The sequence below is a fragment of the Antedon mediterranea genome, chromosome 6 (assembly GCF_964355755.1).
Source record: "Antedon mediterranea chromosome 6, ecAntMedi1.1, whole genome shotgun sequence".
Lineage (NCBI taxonomy): Eukaryota > Metazoa > Echinodermata > Crinoidea > Comatulida > Antedonidae > Antedon > Antedon mediterranea.
The window spans coordinates 26863666-26881092 of NC_092675.1; the positions used below are offsets into that span (position 1 = coordinate 26863666).

Below are 17427 nucleotides of genomic sequence, written 5' to 3' on the forward strand. Positions count from 1 at the left end.
ATAAGGTATTGTGTGAGGATATCTAAATCGTGTTTCGCACGTGCCACGGAAAACGATTGTCCGGAAAACAAACAATTAACAATGCTTTAATCCGCACGAGTTGCAGGGAGACAATTGACAGGTAGAACAATTATTAACACTTTAGGCTAATTACTGTAACGAGCTACTTAAACTGTATATATATGGGACCTGATTCAAGCGAAGTTAAGACTCGTTAGTGCCCCTTCTTTCCAACGGCCTGTTTGTATACAGTCGGCGAGCACAGTTATTCATTTTAGACTTACAGCGATGATTTGTATCTCGCTGTCTCTCTCCATTCACCGTCATTGTATTTTCTAAAGCTTAGCCAGATTAAAGCCTAAAGACCACTTTCTATATTTATGAAAAACTGTCAGCAGGATTTTTAAAATGTACTTTAAAGATCAATACAGCGATTCCAAAAGAAAACGCATAGAATGCAAGAAATCTTCAAAAAAAGTTCCACATGGAAGAATTACGTGAAAGTACAGAAACAGATTCTAAAAGTAACGTATTTAAAATCAGAACAACAGTTGCTATCCCCCGATAGGTTATTGGTGCAAAAGATATTAAGAGAAAATTTAGATTGTGATTACCTTCAACTTCTTGATAAAAGAGCAGCCGATACATTGCTTAATAAATGTGAGGAAGAGATTGACTATTTTACCGGTGATCTTGCAAATTCCTAGAAGACCGGTTAGTTCCGTTATATTTGTTTTTCATCGTGGTTTTGTATTATTATTAACGATGTACTAGTATTTTCTTCCCTTATTTATTTACCGTTGAGTAGTTCGGTGCTATTTACTCGCTTAAGCTTGGTTCCCACTAGAACATAACGCAAGGACGTAAACGCAACGCAAGCCTTTTAACCAATGACAAACGAAGTTATAGATAGTTAGCAATCACAAGCGAATAAGCCATCGCTTGTGATTGGTCAATTCACTTGCGTTGCGTTACGTCCTTGCGTTGCGTCGCTAGTGGGAACCACGCTTTACTGCAAATATTTTTTTTGTGCGTATTCATTTACATCTTGCCAGATAAGTTTCATTAATTACTTTCTTTGTATGATTTTCCTCTCTGCAGGTTTCTTTCGGCGATTCGGGCTTAACTTACACATTTTCAGGGAATACAGTACCAGCTTTACCGTAACCTCCGTTCCAGGAAGATCTCCGCAATCTTTTAAAATCGGTTACAGGACATTACTTCAATTTTGTTTTGGTCAACCGGGTAAATATTCTTGTTTTTTTTTTGTTTTTTTTTGATTGATTAAAAAGGTCCAGCGTTTACCTCTAAAACTATACGCATGAACAATGATATCAGTGGTCAAACTGAGTAATTTTTTACAATTTGCGGGATAAGATTGTTCTAATGCAAGTGTTTATTTTACTTTACACCCCCGATGGATAATAGGTTTTCTTTGGTCTCATGTTATTGTATTTTGTCATTACTCAGATATGCTACTGGTAGTGATTACATTGGTGAACACAAAGATGATGAGAAAGACATGAATCACTTTAGTCCAATCGCCTCTCTGTATCATTGGGGCAAACACGTATGTTTAGATTTCGGCATGGTGATACACGGGGTAAGAGTCCCAAAAGAATCATTGAGCCAGTAACTGTTGATCTTAAACACGGTACATTATTAATGATGAATTATCCCACTAATGAGTACTGGTACCATTCACTGCCTAAACAGCAAGCTACCAAGATAAATCACACGTTTAGAGACATTAAAAGATAAGAGAAATTTCACGCAAACATTACAGTTTTTAATAGTTGTCGCAGATCTCAAGAATATTTACTGTTCATGATCTGTTTAGTACGGTCATTGTATCGGACATGTTTTCCAATAAATTGAATGATTGATAGTAAATATAGAGAAAGCTTAGTACTAATCTTATCTCCTTATATATACTTCCTCCATTGCTGAAAACAGACCATTAACTTTCGATAGAGGCTAACGACCCCCGCACAGTATACACTGTATAAGGATAAATTAAGAATATCTCATCTGCCGCTTAAACAATCTCATTTACTCTACCCAAATAAAAGCCTGTTCTCTTATGTTGATAACGTGCAAAATGTATGGTAGTAAACAAAACGTACTTCCAACCACTGACCATATCACGTAAAGGTCAGTTAATGGTCAAACTGGTGCAAATTTTGACCATAAAATAAAGAAATTGGGAAAATTGTGATTGATGTATAGTAGTAAATTATGTTTGTGATGCTATTCCTACAAATAGCTGTATTATTGTATTGATATTATTATTATTATTATTGTATTGAAATTCACTTAGATCTATACCTAATTCCATTGATCGTTAATATTCATGTGATTGTTTCTCATTGTGTGGATAAAAATTAAATAATCTCTTAAAAGTAAAATGTATTGTATTTCTAATTGTTATAAATACATTTAACAGTTTCTTATGTTTTTAACAAGTGTGTAAGTTTTTCTTTAAAGCGTTTTAACCGTTTAGTTAGTAATTTCAAGAGAAACAGGTACTTGAAACGGATAAATGATGTCGTAACGTAGGAAACGGATTGGTAGATTAAAAGAAACGTTATAGGCCTATAACATATATTTCGTACATGTATCGATAAGTTATCTAAATATGTGTGATTAATATTATTACAATAAAGACCATGTAGATCCACAGTAGTTTTACTGTAAGTGGTATTGTAAATAAATTTAGAATTCAATGGTGAGAATGGTCTGCGTATTATTTAATATTACTTTTATCATAATTTCAAACACAGGTCGATCATAATTTGAAGGCAGATAGACGTTTTGGTTGCCAATTGTATTTTCTTTACACTTAACACATTTTAATTTGTTTACAAGCAGGTTATTTCCATTAGTTATTCTAAGGCCTACTTTTTTTTCTACATGTTTATCTTTCGACTATTTAAAAACTTTTTTTATGAAACTTCCGCTGTTTCGTTAGCAATTTTACAGGCCTGTGTCTTCGCTCTGTAGGAACCTTATAACGACATACATTTTAACGGTTCTTTGTAAATGTTCTCTTATTGATGGTTACCTATAGCTCTCTCACATCCCTTAATCTAGCACCATTTTATGAAAGATTCCTCAGTAAGGGGTTTATTACTGGCGCTAGGTGGTATCATCGACAGGGAATATTAGACAAAATATGATGTCACTATTTTTAAAAGGTTTTCTCATTCAAGAACAGCTGGCGTCAATGAAGAATACGTTACAACACGATAACTACCGGACAGCAGCAAAAAACATCAACCAATCACAAAGCTGAGCTACTAGTTAAATAATAAATAAATGAAACAAAGACAAAAGAAAAGGAAATACACCAAACAAATCATTTTCGTCTCGAAGTTATATTAACGTAAATTAACGCGTTTAACGTTTCCAATTGTAAAACAGTTTCAAATTGCGTCGCATCATACTGCTAGTACCTTACTGTAAAATATCTACCGATATATATTTTGCTAGTCACTCATCATTTTATTACATCACATTATTCAACTCATCAGGTGTAATATCTTTACACAAATCCTTTATATCTTTACTTTTTTTCTTACCAGCTCATAACAAACATGAATATTACTCTAAAGGATTTATACTCAATGTACGATTGAGTCTGCATAGCGGCACGAGAAAACAATTGATAATGGGGATAAAAAGTTTGTCTTACATTGTTATACAGTAACTTGTGTTTTTCTTTGTTTACACCATCTCATTGTTTATAATTATGTATGTTAATGTCGATAGTGTTTCTCTAGTACAGTTTATTACTTGTTTATACTTGTAAAGTTTGCAGGCCTCCATGTTGTTGGTATATATTGTAAAAATTGTATTTATGTTTACTTTATAAAAATCGTTTTATTTGCATTGTATCTCCACCTGGTTAAAATGAGTGTGATGTTGCTTAAAAAGTTAACAAGTATAACCACTAAAACGGTTCATTACCTGTAGGAAATCATCAATATTGTAACATGCGGTAAACAATACAAATTAGTTTCACAAATTATTTAAACAATAACACTAACAAATTATTAGAATTTAAGAAAATAAAGGTGTACAGATTTTATTTCGATAAAAAAAAGTGTACAAAAATAACTTGACACTTAACAAAAATGTACAGAATAAATTAACAACAAAAAATCACACAGTAAACTAATTCTTATAAAGGTGTAGGCCTACAGTGTACATTGGCCACAGATATTCTTAAAACGAGGTGTACAGCTTTTATTTAAAAAAAAGTATACAAAAATAATTTTACACAAAGTGTATAGAATAAATTTACAAAAAAAGTTCACACATTAAACTAATGCTTATAAAAGTGTACATGTCTACGTGTACATGTAACGTGGCATTACCATTAAGAAACAAATACAAACCAAACACTAAAAACAATACCTCCAGCAGGTATATCAACTTTAGTATTTTAAGTATAGGGCCTACACGTGACAAACACACACACCCTCTTGAATTGTAGGTACAGGTCTTTTGCCGTTCGTAATTTAAACTGTTCGGAAAATTGAAGTTAATATTCTGAGATTAGGCCTATAGCCTATGATTGCATTCTGCCTTCCCTCTCAGGAGCTTAGACTTGTCAACGGTCTAAAAGAGCTGTAATGCAGGATGCGAAACATAAAAGTTTATTAATAAACAGTATATTATAACGATAAAGAAACGAATGTACGATACACCAATATAACAGTACAATAACTGATTAACTGAAGACTTGAAGTCTACTGTATTCCTACAATCATTCAAGTAGGCATTGTTTGCTGAGTGTATGATACTTTGTCCACAGAGAATTCGAACGATGTGTTTTTTTCGGACGTGTTTCTACGGTTATCAGAACGGGTCAATAATAATTATAAAAAACAAAAACAAAAAAACGAACAGCCTACTAACTTCCAAAAATATCAATACCTAAATAAGCTGAACCTAACCCACTAATTAATCTCTTCCATACATCAAAATCGGCCGAAAATGATCTGAACATTAAAAAGTGGACACGGTCGCCTGTTCTTCTTTTCTGTTTCCACGGCTTGTGACATCCTCGTTGGTGATAAAGCCATGCGGTCTATACACTTATGATGACCACATCGCATAACATGTTCAGGGAACTTATTTTTCAACTCTCTGATACAATGTTTAAATACAAGTGGACTGGAAACCATTTAGGATTAGGTTTTCTAATAATAAAAGTTGTGTAAAACTTTAGTTATGGTCAAGGGGAATTGGTCAAGACTTGGAGTAAATGGTCAAAACCGGGGGGAAATGGTCAAGACCGAGAGAAAAATGGGTGTCACGAAACCTAAGATCACGAAAGCTAAGACGTACCCAAGACCTAAGATTACAAATTCTAAGATATACTACAGCTTAAAAACAATACTTGTTTATCCATACATAATTTTAAACACAGTAGGTTTCATTTATTACCATAAATATAATTTAATACTACCGCAAAACATAGATAAACTCACATTATTTTCGCCCGTTGAGTAAATGTATATTTTTTTCTTTACAACAAACAAACTTGACGGGTTGTTAGTATATATTTACTCCATTGTGTTGGTTCAGAGGATGTTTTTCTTACGCACCTGCCTTTCTTGTATTTTGACTCCAAATTTGTTGACTAACTTTATCCTGAATACCACACTTTAAAATTAGGAGTTATAATTACTTTCAGAAGGAGAAACACATAAAAACAAATAAATAAATCCTTTAAATTGATGATTTTACAGACATGTTTCTTTGTATACTCATAGAGATATTATAGTGAACTATAATATCTCTACCTGTAACTCCTCGAGCTCCCCCCCATGCTCAATGTTTTTGTTTCTATGAAGCGCCAAAATAGCAACAATAATAGTACAAGTATAAAAACAGAAAGAAAACGAAACAAAAAAACTTATTATCATGATTTTTAAATTAAAATTTATTTGCCAGTATTTATTTCTTCGTACTTGCATGATTATACTATTATCATTACAATTTTAATTTTACATTGTTCCATCCACACTGTAGATGGACTCCACAGAGTTTTCAGCCCTCTATATAATTTTTGCTCTTTTGACGTTCCATAGAAACAAAAACATTGAACAGGGGTAGGCCAGGCCTACTGTACTGTAGGCTAGTCATGCGAAATTCGCAAACAGTTTGTGTGCGAGAAAAACGTCTGTAAAATCATCAATTTAAAATTGTATTTGTTACTTTTTATGTGATTCTTTTTCATAAAAGTGCCAATTCTGAGATGTGGTATTCAGAATAAATGTTGGGAGTTAAAATACAAGGCAGGTGCGAAAGATAAATATTTGTAATCTTAGGTCTTGGGTCTTAGCTTTCGTGATCTTAGGTCTTAGCTTTCGTGATCTTAGGTCTTAGCTTTCGTGATCTTAGGTCTTAGCTTTTGTGATCTTAGGTCTTAGGGGGTCTTAGCTTTCGTGGTCTTAGGTTTCGTGACACCCAGAGAAGAATTAATGTACTCCATTTTATAAGTTTATAGTCAATTATTGTGTTAACATTCATTTATGAATAAACCTGTATACGTATTCAATAATAAAAAAAAAATACTTTCTTACGCTTAATATCATGAATAGCATATCTTTAGTGGTTAAGGTAATATATTATTTCTCTGTATACTGACGTCACACATAGATAAAGAGAGACTGTCCATTAATAAAAGTTGTGTAAAACTTTAGTTATGGTCAATGGGGATTGGTCAAGACTTGGAGTAAATGGTCGAGACTTGGAGTAAATGGTCGAGACTTGGAGTAAATGGTCGAGACCGGGGAAAAATGGTCAAGACAGGGAGAAAAATTAATGTACACCATTTTATAAGTTTATAGTCACTTATTGTGTTAAATTTCATTTATGATTAAACCTGTATACGTATTCAATAATAAAAAATAAATTTTCTTACACTTAATATCATGAATAACATATCTTTAGTGGTTAAGGTATTATATTATTTCTCTGTATACTGACCTCACAAATATAGATAAAGAGAGACTGTAACTAAATGTTTATTGATTATTAGGGTTACAGTGAGATTTCTATGCAAACATTAAAATGCCAATTAACGAGCCACCTAACTTAATTATGTACCGGTACCTAACAAATGCGCTCAAACTCAATAAGGGTTACAACTCTACAAAAGAGGACATTTTATTTTTAAACTAGGGTTAAACATGAAAAGGTCAATTACTTTAACATTGAACATTGGAAAAAGGGTTGTGTCAATTGACACTTGAACTTTACCTCTATACAAGGACGAATGGACAGTGACAATTTACCATTAAACTCTGGTCAACCGTTTTATTGGGGGGGGGGGGGGCTCTCAAATTTCGACGAAGTAGTAGTGTTGTAGTTAATGAGTCGGTTAAACCGGATGAAACCGAGGCTATCAGCAGTAGTAATGGCCTACCAATCTACCAGGATACATTGCACCATGATACTGTGAAAGCTGCGGCTGCCGTTGGTGCTAGTGTAAACTCTGAGAGATGTCCAACTTATGAAAAAGTTCATTAGAAGAATATTACTTAACTTACAAACTTTGTAGTCGCCGACTATAGGCAATCAACAGAGGTGGATCATTAAAAATTATATAGACGTATTTTATTAGATTTTGATACCGATTAACCTGTAACACCCGTATACTAAAAGATCATTTGAATTAAAAGTGGGTTTCCTCAAGAAAGATAGACAGAAAACAATTAAGTATTAGCCTACTACGCTATTTCGATTAATGCATTTAAACTGGATTCATTTTGTTTCACTGTGCTTATCCTCCATTCTAACTTGTAACACTTTAGAATTTCAGCATTTTCATTTGCCAGAAATTCCCCTCATTCGTGAATATATTTCGTCCCAGTCGAGATATAACCCTTGTAGATGACGCTGTATCGAATACCCTGCTTCAAAAGCAGTTCGACCATGTAATACCCGAGTATTGTCCAAACAAATTGCTTCACCTACAGTAAAAAAGAAAGTACATCGTATATTTATTATCAATATTTATTGGTGTTTGTTTTATAATGTTTTTCATAATTTGGCAACATTATAAAAAGATGGCTTGTTCAAAGTTTGATTTTATTTTTTTGTATTGTTTCTGAAAAACAATAATTACTAAAAAAATGTTTATATATATACATATGTTCCTTTTATGTAAATAAATACAAAGATAATACCGTAGGGTACTTGTCCTTGTTGGTGATGGAACACTTTACGAGAAATAAACTTTTTAGTTTTATTAACTCTTTATTTGTAATATTGTTTATTTGTAATGAACATAACATAACAATCCAGTTCTCTATGTCACAAAGTTCCTTCGTGTGCCCATCATGGGGAAAGGGTAAACATTACATTTATGCCGGTTATAAAAACTCACGTTGTCAAATTAAATAACCGGTATTAGGTTCTGTATACATTATTAAACTTGACATGATGATGTCATATCACTACCATACTTTTTTTTTTTTTTTTTCTCTTTTGTGGCGTTAACCACTATTTATTCATTTCATTTCATCAACAGATTAATACAATTATTTCTAATAATAATAATAACTATTCATTGTTATTCTTACTTTTGTTTGGTTTGGTGTATTTATATATATATATATATATATTTTTATTTTTATTTTATCAACGTTACTGTTCTTGGAATCAGAGCATTATTTCTTTTCTGTTATCCACTTTTTTCATAATTTTCTAGTATTTTTTTTGTTCTATAATTCTCAACATCTAACATTGTGAACACTTAACTAATAAATGTACTGTATGAGATACATTTACTAATGTTGTATAGTTATTTTCGGTAGTATTTTTGACATACAATTCATTTATACCCTATATACAGATTATATACATTATTTTAAAATACGAATAAAAAAAACAAAAACAAAAATATTAAAAATGCTTTTCTTACTCCTGTGTCTAGTTTTATGTCTCATGGTTATATTTGTTTGCTTATCTTCTCGTGCGTTACTTATGTTGCGTTACGTTTCTTTTTTGTTTTCAATATTAATTTATACAATTTTTTTTTTTTTATTTATATTTCATATAAGATAAAATGAAACTGCCTATGTGTATTATACAACATTATTATGTAATATATTTTAAATAATCAGATTCACATCAATATAAATTATAATAGGTGGTTAAGGTAAGATCTTTTGTTTTTTTCCGCCATAAAAAGACGAGACAATGATCCGGTCCATTTGTTTACATTTTTCAAAGTATGTGCCTTGTAAACGCTGAAGCATCCAATAGAGAACATGTGGTCTACATATTTGTTTCCTGTACCTAGTACAATGTTTCGATAATTTGCCTCGATCCCAAATTTGTGCATGGTGTAAACGTTAATATATTCCCATAAGGGTTTTACTTCAGTGCATTCATAAAAGAAATGGGCATCATCCTCTACTACGTTGCATTGTAGGCAAGTATCTGTGTTGCTTATTTTCCATTTTAACAGCCTTCTTTTGGTAGGTGTTATACAATGCAATAGTTTGATGTTCAACTGTTTAAGTTTATTATCTTTAATATCTTTAATTTTTCTTTTCCATGTTACAGACCAATCGTTCTCCATGTTAAAATATGTTTCCCATTTTGTTTTACTTTTGGATGGTTCTAGACATTTTTCCTTAATAAAGAAAGAACATATTTGTTTGCTACTCATATTCAAACATCGAACGTGTGTTGTTTTTGAGTGCTTTTGGTTTTTATCCCTTAAAAAGATTTTCTCTTTCCATTCTTTTGGAATTGCGTTTAATACAATTTGCCATTCAGCAATCCAGTTTGATTTATACCTAAGCATATCTAGTAATTCATTTGCGTTAATGAACCTATTCTCAATTACAATATCCTTAATATTTCGCACACCTGACCTTACCCAGTTTCTAAAAAATATTGACATGTCATTGTATAAAATCATTTTGTTATACCAGAGTTGTTGATGCAATATATCATCATAACATAATTGACGTTTAGTCATACCACTATTAAGTTTGACTAAAATACATAGTATAGATTTATAGAAATCGGGTATGGCTTTAAAAATAGCATTTTTCTTATCAATATATGATATGTTATCAATAATGTCTTTTGGGCCTATTCTATTAAAATATGTGTTTGGCAGACATTTCCACTTTGAATCCTCATTGTTATACAATCTTTTAAGCCAAGATATTTTTAAAGATTTAACCTGTGACCTGAAATCAGGCGCTTTAACACCACCACTTTCATATTCGTTTATAAGAACTACTCGTTTAACCTTTTCTCTTTTTCCATCCCACAAAAAGTCAAAAATTATGTTATCAACACGTTTTAGAACACTTTCAGGCGTGTCTATAATACTTGCAACATAAACAAGTTTTGACAGGCCCAGCGTCTTTAAGATAATTATTTTTCCAAAAATGGTCAGATTTCTTTTTCTCCACGATCTAAGTGTGTTTTGTAACGAATAGATTTTTTCGGACCAATTTTTGGCAAAACAAAATTCTTTATCATGGCCAATATAAACACCTAAAACTTTAAAACCGTCAGAAATCCAATTAATGTCCAATATGTTGTCCTTTTTCTTCCATTTTCCAAGCCACATGGCATTCGTTTTTTCTTTGTTAAGTCTTAACCCAGACACATTACCAAATTTGATGACAACATCAATACACTTTTTTATGCTGTTCTCATCTTTCATAAATAAGACCGTGTCGTCTGCAAGTTGTGCAATTTTGACCTCGACAACTGGGTTTGGTAAAAGTATACCTTTAATAAGTTTATCCTGTTTTATCTTTAACGCCATAATTTCAGCGACCAAGATGAACAGAAGTGCGGATAAAGGACAACCTTGTCTTATACCTCTAAACATTTTAAAGCTTTTTGAGCACCATCCATTGTTTAAAATAATACATTCTGTTTCAGCATATAGAACTCTGACCCATGCAATAAAAGACGGTCCAAAATTGAAATGGTACAAAGTGTTAACAAGAAAAGTTCTGTCTACTGTGTCAAAAGCTTTTCTAAAGTCTAAACTTAATAATGCCCCTGATAACTTGCTAGTATCCATATATTCAATTACATCTTCGATCAATCTGATGTTTTCACCACCAAAACGGCCTCTAATGTACCCTTTTTGATCATTACTCACAATTGTTTTAATAACATTTTGTAGCCTTTTTGTTAAAACAAAGGCGGCAATTTTATAGTCAGTGTTTAAGAGAGTTATGGGTCTCCAATTGTTTAGGTCTTCGAGATCCCCTTTTTTAAATATTAAGTTTATTACTCCCCTTTTTTGCGTATTTGATAGTGCTCCATTTTTTAAACATAGATTGAGAGCATTGCAGACTAATACGCCAATCTTGGGCCATAATGTCTGATAGAATGCTACCGTGAGACCATCGGTACCTGGCGCTTTATTTAATTTCATACTCCGTATCGCTTCTTCGCATTCTACGGAGGTTAATTCTCCTTCACATAACCCCTTTTCAAGATGTGTTAACTTTGGAACGTCTATTAAATTTAAATAATTTTGAATATCATTTGCTTGTATGTCCTCTTTTGCATACAACTTTTCAAAGTGTTTGACTTCTTCAATCAAGATATCTTTAGTTTTTTTGGCGCATGTTCCGTCAGATTTTTTAAATCTTTTTATTTGTTTTCTTTTCCAGTTATTTTTTTCCAGACCAAGGAAGTATTTGGAGTTCTTTTCTCCTTCTTCTACCCATTTCGCTCTTGAACGAATTTGAGCCCCTTTTGCCTCATAGTCATATATATCCTCTAATTCTTTAGATTTAATTTCAATTTCTGCATTCACATATTCATCTCTATCGTTGTTCATTAGTTTAGCGTTTAGTTGTTGAATTTCTTTTTGTAAGTTTTCTTTATTTCTATTTCTATTTTTCGATTTTAGTTTGCCAAAGTTGATTGAAAATTCTTTGATTTTGATTTTAATTAGTTCCCAGATTTCTATGTTATTAAGAAAATAGAACTGCTGTGAACAGCTATCTATTATCTGATTAATTTTGTTGAGAAATTGTTCGTCCTGTAAGTAATCGGAATTTAATTTCCATAATCCTGGACCACGAGAGTCTTGAAATATATTTATCTTAATGGAAACTCCTTGGTGATCAGTAGAAATCGCTGGTCTAATATCGCATGAGACAATGTTTCCTGTATCATGCAAACTTTTTGATACAAACCAGTAATCTAGACGTTTAAAAAGGTTGGCCGATTTCCTACACCAAGTAAATTGTGATTTTAATTTGTTTAGAAGTCTCCAACTATCTACTAGTTTCAGTTTATTTATAAGATGTTTAATTTTTAAGACAGATTTATCCGTTTTCATTTTGCTACCTTTTTGATCGAGTAGCCTATCCTGAATACAATTCATATCTCCGCCGATAATGATATACTCATCAGTGATCGAAAATGTTTGAATTTGCTTCTCAATATTATTAAAGAAAGAACCTCTTACTTTTGAATCATTTGGCGAGTATATATTTACAAACGTGTATTGGGTACCATTGATATCAATTTTTAACAGAATATATCTTCCATTAATGTCAATTTGTTGTTTTATAAGTTTGTATTGAAGGTCTTTCTTAATCAATATTGAGACACCTTTGCTAAAAGAGCTACCAAAACTATGATAAGCATCTCCATCCCAAAGAAAATTCTCGTTGGAGACAAAGATGTTTGTCAGATGAGATTCTTGGATGAGAAAAATATCAATTTTGTTGTCTTTAGCCCAATTAAAAATTTTTCTTTGTTTTTGTTTGACTCGCAGTCCTCTTACATTCAAGGATACACAATGTAAGATTGCATTTTGTTGCTTAGCCATAATTAGATATAGTAAATCAATTCAATGCAAACAGAAAAATAACAGGTATATAAATTAATAATAATAATGATAAAGGATAATTCTGACCCTATGTTGATTTGCTTCTCATGCGCTTCCTTTTTTTTTTCTGTTTCTGGATAGAACTAGATGAGCTGGCATCTATGTTCGTATTTTCATTAGTGTTTTCATTGTCTTCGGTTGAGATATCACTACCATACTTTAGGTTGCATTATTTAGAATAAAGTTAATTCAAAGTCATCTTATACCTGGCTGTAGTTTCAGAGATATCAAATTGTTTCGACTATAGAGGTTGTCCAGGAAAGTCTTCATCGCTTTGTACACTTTCTTGACGTCTTTAACCTCGACGCTCATACAAGTATCTTGATGTGAATAGGCGAATACAACATCTTCGACATGATCACTATTGCTCATTCTAAAAGATAAGCAAAATTGATAAAACATTAATAGTTTAATAATTGATTAATTAATTTGGATGAAACCATGTAGGCTTACTTTTAAAGTGACATGGCAAAAATACTTCACTTTAAGTTGCTTAAAGGTTAATTTTCCTATAGAGGTAAAAGTACTCGGGGTAGGCCTAGGGAGTAGTTCTCCGGTGAGTACCTATTGTCTGGATACGGTTGAAAGATGTGAATAAAAAATAATAATTAAAAGTAAAAACCTAATAATTGGTTTCCAAGCCCGAAGAAGGTACTTAGTCTTTGATATTGAGTGTATTCCTTCATATACATTTGCCACTGGCACGGTACTGAGTATTTCAAACGTTTCTGGGTCGTCTCTTTTTAAGTCGTTAGCCACTTTAAAACCATCGGCAAACTCACTTAGTCCACCATTAACACTGTCTTGTATACAATGTAGAAGTTGAACCTAGTTCGAATAAAGTTTTATTTGTTAAAAACAAGGTAATTTACTGTAACCTAACATTGCACTGATGTTACGCACTGAGATACTGGAAAACCCCCCAAAAATGCCTCCAATAATGTCTGAGTTTAATGTCTCCTTAATTTAATAATTTTGTTAAATTATATTTGATTATGTTACAATCAGTAAAAAATTACATACAATACTTCGCGATTTAATTTCTTGCTCGGATCTTTTTGATTGGTTGTTAAGAAGGGGGTGGTTGCACGTGTGGGTAGGCCTATATGTGATGAGGGGATTCCATCCAATCCATTCCAATAATTATCCTAACTTATAACATTATATTTTTATAGGCCTATACTTCTTTATTTCATTTGTTGTCTGTCACAAAAGTCACAGTCACTAAGTAATTTTGTGGTCTTCACATTTATATTACTTCATTGTGTTTCGTCATCCCGCTGATTATTAATATAGAACAGTCACATATCAAAGAGAAAACTGTCAAAGTTGTAAAACCAAATTCGTTGAGGATTGGGTATTTCCATGAAAATACTCAATCCTCATTGTATGGCATGTCGGCAACGTATTTGCAACTCTATATTGTTTTGAAGCTATAATACAGTAACAGAGTTACAACTGATTTCACCGTAACTTCCACTCTTTCATCCAATCCAGAAAAAAAAATGAGGAAAGCTAGATAAATATTTATAAATTTGTTGGCAAAAATTAGAGCTCCTATGCATACATACATTATACAAAATATCATTTGTAGTGTGACATTCCCTGGAATTTTGACATTCAATGAATATCAGGAGATTATTTCCAACAAATTTTGTGTTTTTATAAACCACTAGGCCTATGGTATAATAAGTGACACTAACCCCAGGTCCATATGAGTAATACGAAAGGTCCGTGTGAAGCTCCAATGGATATCCAGTGAAAGCTAAGCTGGTGGCTTCAGACGTGGCTTTCACAGCGAAGTCAGACCTTAAAAAGAGAAATTTACTTCACGTTATTTCACTTCACGTCAAAACATTAAAATAATTAAAAATTTAATTATAAGTATATATTTTGGTAGTGTGCTTTGGTCGTCGTACTGTTGGTCGATTCCTGCTTACTGTCACTATGGTTGTTTGAGCATTCGTTATGTACAGTAAGCCTACACATGTCGCTCTGTCTGTCTGACAAAAGTCTATCAATGTATTTAGTTTAAAACTTATCGTTATATGTAACGTACACCAGTATAGGTATTTATCAATATACGACAAAAGCATTATATTATTACTGAAGTATAAAAGATGGATTATCGTTGGTGTCTTATGCTGGTACATGGGTCAATTTTATTTTGGTCAATTTTAAATTTGGTTTGGGCATCTTATGTGCGTCATCATACTAAACAAAATTGTGTAAAATTATAATAATATTAGTTTGTTTATTCGTTGTGTGAAGTCGTCTGTTAGTCCCTAAATATTAAAGGTCAAAAACTAGGTCTTTTTATCAAAAGGACCAAGCATCGTTTTCAATCTCTATTATTTAAGGATCAACTTAATCAATGAGGATTAAACAACGTCCAAGTGAAACGCATAAAAGCCATTCACCATGGTGGTAACTGTAGATTAACTAAGCTTATCTATTCCCTTAATACAAATTGTTAGACTAAAAAAGAAAGGTTTGTGTCTGAATGCAGTATTACCATTTTTTAAATATATTTATTTTTATTTCCAAAAGAGATTGATTTAATTGAAAACGGTGTGTTAAGCTACTTCTTGTATACTATCACCTTACCCATGGCACGTCATTCGTGGATGTGTCACCCAATCTGCCAATCTGGTCAGATTACCAGCATGGTTCCCAAGACCGTTCAAGATACAGATTCCATGTGTATGAAGACTTTCAAGCCATGAATACAACCGCGATTCGTCAGAAATAACATCATTAAAGGAAAATGTTGGTATCTTGTCTCTGGTCATCTCAGAACCCCAGTACCTCAAATCAATTCCATCAAGTGGATTAAGTGAAGCTGGGAATTTGACGTCTTTTAACAACTTCAAAGGATACTGGCTCTTGTGTGCATCTGACCACTCTACAGTAATCGATTGATCATCGTGCATACCAACGTTTAATGGATAGACATCTAAATCAAGCTCTTTCAGAAGTGTGATTTTCTGTCCAGCGGTTTCTTGGTAGCAAGAATGACAACGACAGTTATCACGTAACCAAATAAACGGACACCGAATCTTCATGTCCCCTTCGTCCAGTACTATAGTTTCAGAGGTAGTATCAATGATGACATTTGTAGAAATTTGACGTCTCTCTATATTACCGGATGAGCTATATAAACGTCCATAATTCTGACTTGAGAAACTGTAAGTATCAGCTACAGGGATACATCGTAAAACATTGAAGTTAAAGCGGTAAAGATTTCGCAGCATTTTGGTACATTTGATAAATCAAAAAATAACTATAGTGCACTTAATTACTGTCGGCTCATCAGGGGCAAAAAGGAAAAAGGACTTTACCACTGTAAAAGTGGGGATGCTGTAAGCCTACATACGTTTTTATAGGCCTACCAATCATTTAAAAAAAGTAAAATGAATCATGATAAATGAAATTGGAAGGATTGAATATAAGGTAAACTATATGGCATGACTTGATAGACTAATTTATGTTGAAAATAAACCACAATTTTAGGTATAAAAAAACATTTTAATTATTTAAAAAAAAGGAGGTATAATAATTGATGACTTATTAACATGCAAAAACATAATATATGTCTTGTTTCAAAATATACTGGTATTCTTTTCAGAGTAAACATTTATCTTATATTATTTATTTTATTTTTTTATTATTTAACTTTGTTTCATGAGGGTAGCTAAAAAGCTGTACTACAGCAATACGCTGACTTAAAGAGGCCCTCTTAAAAACAATACAAAAGTCCTGTATTTTAAACTAAAGCCTTGTTCGCACTGAACTTGAAAAATGGTAACGGTAGTTTTACCCAGAATGTCATCGGAAGATTCGCACTTGGCAATATTCACGCAGTATAGTTTTACGGTAAATTCAGAACCTATAACCGTGCATGTACATAGAAACAAAATGAATCATTATTCTCAACATACTTAATAATTCACATTTGCCTTCCTGCAGTAGGCTGTATACACACAGAATAATAAACTACCAACAGTGGAGATATTATTCAGAATTGAATCTAATTGAATTAGCCTATGGTTGTTGCATTAAAGAATTAAATAAATAAATAAGAAATTTAAATTTTTGTTTTCTACTGTCTGTGTACATACAGGCTTGTCGTTTCTACCAATGGCGGTTGTTGCAGCTCTGCTAAGTTGCACGATTTTGAATCTTCTTAAGTTTAATAATGCCCAGGAAGCAGCAGCTTTATGGACCACGAGGTTTGGTAAGGTAACTTAAGATTAAACAAACTAAAGTTAAGGTCATATAAACATTTCAAACCATTTAAACTCATACCTAAATTCCTGTTGAATCCACCTACCATAAATTAATTAGCTTCTCCAAATTACTACTAACAAATTATAACAGAAACCTTTTCTAGATTTACATATGATCATAACAGTAATCTATGGTGGAGGTGAATTCAATATACGTGATCAAACCTGTTAAGTGTGAAATTATGATTATGTTTTATCTCTATGATTCATTTTCATTAAAGCGTA

The 17427-nt window shown here is 32.3% G+C and overlaps 1 protein-coding gene across 1 annotated transcript; it reads right to left on the reverse strand.

The window, feature by feature from the left end:
* Positions 1–7610: 7610 nt before the first annotated feature.
* LOC140051736 (gamma-butyrobetaine dioxygenase-like) lies at positions 7611–16167 on the reverse strand. Its single transcript, XM_072097031.1, has 5 exons — positions 15521–16167; positions 14617–14722; positions 13569–13741; positions 13120–13286; positions 7611–7988 (listed from the first exon to the last, which is right to left on the reverse strand). The coding sequence occupies exons 1-5, from the start codon at positions 16165–16167 to the stop codon at positions 7843–7845; spliced, it is 1239 nt and encodes a 412-aa protein (XP_071953132.1). The 3' UTR covers positions 7611–7842.
* Positions 16168–17427: the final 1260 nt, after the last annotated feature.